Here is a 6,326-nt window from a genome sequence, read left to right as displayed (position 1 = left end):
AAATGATTCTCCCTTTGTTTATTGCTGACCAGAACTGTTCAAAACTTACACTGTTCTTATCCCACTTCATGTTTCACCTTTTCCCAATTCTCGTCCCCATCCCAGCTGTGTGTTAGTGTCTGGGGTTAAACCACAGCAACCTGTATAAGAGCTATATATAACCTGTTAAGTTTTATGTAGAATTCATCTCTAGATTCTACTAAACCATTTATTTTTGCCTTTTTCCTCCTTGGACTTTCCATAGAAACTAAGTACAGCATAGTTTTCATAAAGACTGAACAACAAGAAATTTTGATAAGGAAGGACACAGCAGCTCTCTTCTTGCCCTGTGTCCATTTGCTTTTAGTTTTTTTCTTAGTTATTACACTATTTGATGCCCAAAACAACATAATTTCAGCTGCTTTCCTGAAACGCTGCAGCAAAGTTTTCGGACACGATTAAAACAAAGATTTTGTGATCCTGTGATCACAAAAAGCGGGCGGGCAGCAGCAGCGATGGCGTTTTTAAAGCTGCCAGAACATAAACCCACAGGGGGAGCACCGAGAGCTGGGGAGCCCCGGGGGCTCGATGGGAGCCGGGCTGGGCAGCAGCGACCGCGAAGCTCCGGCGCTCGCAGCGGCCGGCGGCGACACCGCGCGGTGCCCAGCGCAAGCGACAGCGCCGGGACAGCACGGGCACCGAGACAGGGACACCGGGACGAGGACACCGAGACGGGGACACCGAGACAGGGACACCGGGACGGGGACACCGGGACGGGGACACCGAGACGGGGACACCGAGACAGAGGACACCGGGACGGGGACACCGAGACGGGGACACCGAGACGGGGACACAGGGACGGGGACACCGAGACAGGGACACCGAGACGGGGGCACCGGGACGGGGACACCGAGACGGGGACACCGGGAGAGGGGACACCGGGACGGGGACACCGGGACAGGGGACACCGGGACGGGGACACAGAGACAGGGGACACCGAGACAGGGACACCGAGACAGGGACACCGAGACAGGGGACACCGAGACAGGGACACCGAGACGGGGACACCGAGTCAGGGGACACCGAGACAGGGACACCGAGACAGGGACACCGAGACAGGGACACCGAGACGGGGACACCGGGACAGGGGACACCGAGACGGGGACACCGAGACGGGGACACCGAGACGGGGACACAGAGACAGAGGACACCGGGACAGGGACACCGAGACGGGGACACCGAGACGGGGACACAGAGACAGAGGACACCGGGACAGGGACACAGAGACGGGGACACCGAGACGGGGACACAGAGACAGGGGACATCGGGACAGGGGACACCGAGACAGGGACACCGAGACGGGGACATCGGGACAGGGGACACCGAGACGGGGACACCGAGACAGGGGACACCGAGACGGGGGACACCGAGTCAGGGGACACCGAGACAGGGACACCGAGACGGGGACACAGAGACGGGGACACCGAGACAGGGGACACCGAGACAGGGGACACCGGGACGGGGACACCGGGACGGGGACACCGAGACGGAGACACCGAGACACGGGACACCGAGACAGGGGACACCGGGACGGGGGACACCGAGACAGGGGACACCGAGACGGGGACACCGAGGCGGGGACACCGAGACAGGGACACCGCAGCCACCGGCCCCTCCAAGGCAGCGGGCAGGACTCGGGCTCTCCTTGCTCCCCATCGCCAGCGAACAGCGCAGGGATAGGTCGCACAATGGGACTCAGTCACAGAATGGTTGGGGTTGAAGGGATCTCAGAGATGGGCAGGGACTCCTTGCACAAGGGGAGAAGAGAGAAGGCAAAAGAAGCTGGAGAACAGGCTCTGTATTAATGAGCTAGCTGCTCAAATCCTGTGTAGCTGTGTTAAGGAAAATATGCACTGAAAAGTCAAGGCCATCCTGAAAATAAAAGAGGAGAACTGCTGGAGTCTAAGTCCAATTGCTGAACTTCAAAGCAAGGGAATTTTCATCCTGTTTTAAGTGAAAAGTTCAATAGACCCAATCCATTCACTTCCATAAACCAAGCATGGATTAAACCACCTCAGTGCTGGATAAAGCTGGCTTCTAATGGACTGTTGTCCACACATCAACTGTCCCCTACCTTTGAACCCACTCTAAACACCTAATGCTGCACTGAAGCCCACACCAATGACTCTCAGAGAGTAAATCAAAATGAGACCATTTAAACACATCTATTTTTATCAGCCAGAAGCTCACCAAAATTTCTTCAGTGACGTTTAGAAATCTTCATTATCCCATCGGGGGCTGCAAAAAAGTGCAATAGCATATAATTCCCTGGGCACTGAGGCATGTGCCAGCACTCAAACAGGGAACACTTAGTTCTTTTTAGGCTCCCTACACTATTTTCTGCAAGGCAAGGACCAGCCCTATCCTGGCCTGGCTGCTGCCCTGTGCAAATCTACTGAGGAAGCATCAGTGAACAAGGATAATACACCATTTTCAGTGACCTCTCCCTGGAGGAAGGAGCTCTCAGTCTCCTCTACTACATATCCTGGGCAGGGCTGGCTGTCAGGAAGTATTTTTACTTTGAGGTGGTTAAGTTTATGCCACATAAATCTCCATGGTCTCTCAGCTGGCAAAGGATGCCAGGCAGCTACGAGTCTCTGCCAAGCATCTGGAGTGGAGGAAAAGGCTCAGTAGAGGCAGCCAGGCTGCAGATCCACTGCACCCACCTGGGCTGCAAGATGAGCACGCAGAGGTTTGTGTCAGCCAGAACAAGTCATGTCTTTCAAGATGTTCCCTGTAGATCGACAAGAGTAGAGGTTGTTCCAGCCCTCTGCCACCTCATCCATCCACCTCCTGCACACAAGCACAGCTAATTTTCCCCCTGTCCCTGTGAGTTGATAGGACAGGGCAGCTGAGCCACCATCTCAAGCCACTGTGGCAATCTGTCAGCATCAGTACTGAACAATCACTGGTTTTGTGCTGGTTTGCTTCCCTCCCAGACATCATTCCAAGTCAGAGGAATGAGTATATTAAATTCCCTTTTAAAACAGCTTTCCGTGCATGTATTCATTCATCTTACAGAATAAAGTTGCCTCTATGACTCTTGCACCCATCTTATAAGTTGGCCCAAATATTGCAAGCTTCAAGAACATAAGCCCTTGATCATGGAAAACCCAAATGGCTTTTCAGGAAAATTAATTTTCTTGTGTATTCCAGCCGAAAGTTTTCACATAACTAAACTTGTTTGATGGATGTTGCCAAAACCATCGGCCTTTTCACAATGAGGGTTGCTTCTAGAAATAGGTAAATGTCCTTCACCCAAGAGCTGGGACCCCAGCTTCAACAGAATACACAGACCTTTCCTGCACCTACTAACTGCTGAAGCATTTCCTGGGCACAACAGACTCCATCAGTGCCAAAGAAAAAAGGTCACTGAAGAAAGAGAATCTCAGAACAATAATGGGTACTACCAGCAGCCAGCTTTACTACAGGGGTAAAATGACACCTTCTTGAGAGAATCTCTCTAATTCCACCAAGTCTGGGATGAGTTTTAATTCAGAATAAGGGAACAATGCTTGCTAAACCATCACAGCATTGAAATTAACATAGTTACTCCTACATTCAGATTTTCAGAACCAGAACAATAAGTAGTGTCTTATTTGGAGAGAATTTCGAAAGTGGCAGGTAATTTTATTTTGTGCCTGTCCCTCTCTTGTTATCTGGCCCTCATGTCTCAGCACTACTTTTGCATTCATCAGCAAGGCCAGTTAAAAATTGCCTGAACTGCTGTTTGACCAAGTGCTTATCTGCACAACTGCACAGCCCATACCATCAGTTAGGAAAAACAATTTTCCCTGGCTACTCGAGACAGCCTAATTACCTAATCTGACAGGTTATTAATGGTCCAAGTCAACAAAAAGTATAATGGATGCTGATAAGCACGAGCTGCCTGAACATTTGGCACGTACAACCCAGCCAGAAATCTTTGCTGTGAAAGGCTGCCATTGGCCACAGGACTGAACTGTCTGATTTCTCAGGGTGTCATTTAACAGGTCTATCAACATGATAAAGAGACAAACTAGCAAGTTTAATCCATTCATGAGGACTGTGAATCAGCCGAACAGTATAAAAGATATTTATGTAGCAGGTTAATGTAAAAATAAATCTCTGCTTCATTTCTCAATAATTGTAACACCCTCACCTCCATCCTAGGAAGGAGAGCAGCACATGTCCGTGTTCACCAGGAAATGGGCAGCAAGAATTATAACAGAGCCCTTGTTTAAAGCACTGTCAGCACTCCCATAACTCACCACAAGTGCTGCACTATTTCATGGGTCTGTTTTAAAGACCCAATTACTAGACTCACATGATCCCATCAGAAGCTCAGGTTTTCATTTTAAAGAGGAAAAAAAAAGATATATTACTTGCAGGTACTGGGAGCACTGGACAAAGGTGTTTCCTGAACAGCTCAAAGACAGAAAGTGTTGAAACAGGAGCTCATGACACCAGTCCTTTATTTTAACCTAAGGGTTCTACAGGCCACTCTTTTAATCATTTGGCTCCTTCCCCCTGAGGTGTAAATGCCTGGGGATAGCATCAGTGAGGCATTTAGGGATGAAAATAAAGAAACTGATTTGTCCCTTAGACTTCAAATTGTAGTTAGCACATTCCAAAGCTGATAGGAGCTGGAACAACTGCACCACAATGGCAAACAGCAGCTCACACCTCTAACACCCAAGAGATAGATTTTTCATAGAAACTATTTAAATTCAGTCTGGCTCACTGACTTTTTTTTTAATTAAGTAGAACATCTTTTATTGTGTTTTGTTGTCCAATTCCCTGTGAGACCTTTCATCCACTTCTTTACATAAGTATCCATCTTCTACTGCTCATACAATGAAAGGGTTTAAGGGGGCAATGAATACCCCAGAAGATCTCATGTATGTTTTGAAATGTGTCCCATCGTTAAACAAAACTCCACACCACTGAAATATTTATTTCTGTATCTCTGCAAATCCCCAGGTTCATGACAGCTGCACCTTGGAAAAGTATGAGACACCTACACACTTTAACGTGCTCTGGATGATGCTCCTAAGTGACTTTTAAAATCAAGATACTTCAGGTGTTCCCCATTTACAACAGCTTGTACTCCCTGAAAATAAGTCTCAGTGGCTCACTCAATACTTGCATTGCTTAGAGTACTTTAGGGCTTCTAATCCAGATAAGGTAAATATTGATTTCTTTGCATGGTTTTTCCTCAACCCAGCAGTAAAACTACAAATATCTGTACAAATATACATAAGAATTCTGAGGCAAACTCAGATTCTTTAAGTCACAGCAAAGAGAAATGGAAAGCAATTTTGCTCAGAACTGTTGAGTGAGCCACACCAACAACAGAATCTTTCATTAATGTTAAAATTTTTCACCATTATTGCAGTTTAACACCAGACAGCAACTAAGCACCACACAGCCACCCAGTGGAATGTGTAAAAGAGAAAGTAAATGTGAGAATAGAATACCCTGTTGAGAAAAAGACAGTTTCATAGGAAAGCAAAAGTTGTACACACAAGCAAATCAAAACAAGGATCTCATTTCCCACTTTGCCAAGGCATGCAGGTTCTCAGCGTCCCCAGGACAGCAGGGCTACATTACATGTACAGTGACTGGGGAAGACAAACACCATCACTCCAAATGCCTTCCCTTCCTCCTTCTCTCCCAGATTTCCGTGCTGAGGATGAGGCCCCATGGTCTGGGACATCCCTGGGGTCAGTTGGGATCAGCTGTCCTGGCTGTGTCCCCTTCCAGCTCCTTGTGCAGCCCCAGCCTCTCGCTGCTGGGGTGGGCTGAGGGGCAGAGAAGGCTCAGCTCAGGGTAAACCCTGCTCAGCAGTAACAAAAACACCTCTGAGTTATCAGCACTGCATCCAGCACAAATCCAAACCACAGCCCCAAAACAACTACTGTTAAGAAAATTAACTCCATCCCACCTTCTCAAAATCCCACTATATCTAACCAACAGCAATGGCTCATACTGTCCACAAGACTATTGGTGATACTGCATGATATTGGAGGCTGAAGACATTTAATGGATACAGTTATGGTCAACAGAGAAGGGAAGTCATTATATAACCTGCAGAATATTATTAGCCTGTTTAGGCAGTGATACCATCGTTCCTTAAAACTATAATTGGGCCAAACCCACAGTCATTCTGTGGTGTTAGTTCTGTATCATTGAGCCAGACCTGTTTCTCTTTTCCTGTAACTGTGTAAGACCAGTTACATCTTTAACAACTACATAACTACTTACCTCTCTGATATTCCTCACTTGTCTCTCAGTAACTTGAAGAC

General features: G+C 47.8%; 1 protein-coding gene across 1 annotated transcript; it reads left to right on the top strand.

Annotated features, from left to right (window-relative positions):
- The first annotated feature begins 567 nt into the window (after nt 1-567).
- On the top strand, nt 568-1,719 carry LOC136562792 (sarcoplasmic reticulum histidine-rich calcium-binding protein-like). The gene has a single exon (XM_066559799.1). The coding sequence runs from the start codon at nt 568-570 to the stop codon at nt 1,717-1,719; it is 1,152 nt and encodes a 383-aa protein (XP_066415896.1).
- The last annotated feature ends 4,607 nt before the right edge of the window (nt 1,720-6,326 follow it).

Source organism: Molothrus aeneus, chromosome 14, assembly GCF_037042795.1.
Source record: "Molothrus aeneus isolate 106 chromosome 14, BPBGC_Maene_1.0, whole genome shotgun sequence".
NCBI classification, from domain to species: domain Eukaryota; kingdom Metazoa; phylum Chordata; class Aves; order Passeriformes; family Icteridae; genus Molothrus; species Molothrus aeneus.
Note: the sequence above shows the minus strand (reverse complement) of the source record. Positions and strands in the feature narration are given on the sequence as shown.

Coding starts and splice junctions, on each gene's coding strand:
- LOC136562792 (XM_066559799.1), top strand. CDS start 568: ATGGGAGCCGGGCTGGGCAGCAGCGACCGCGAAGCTCCGGCGCTCGCA.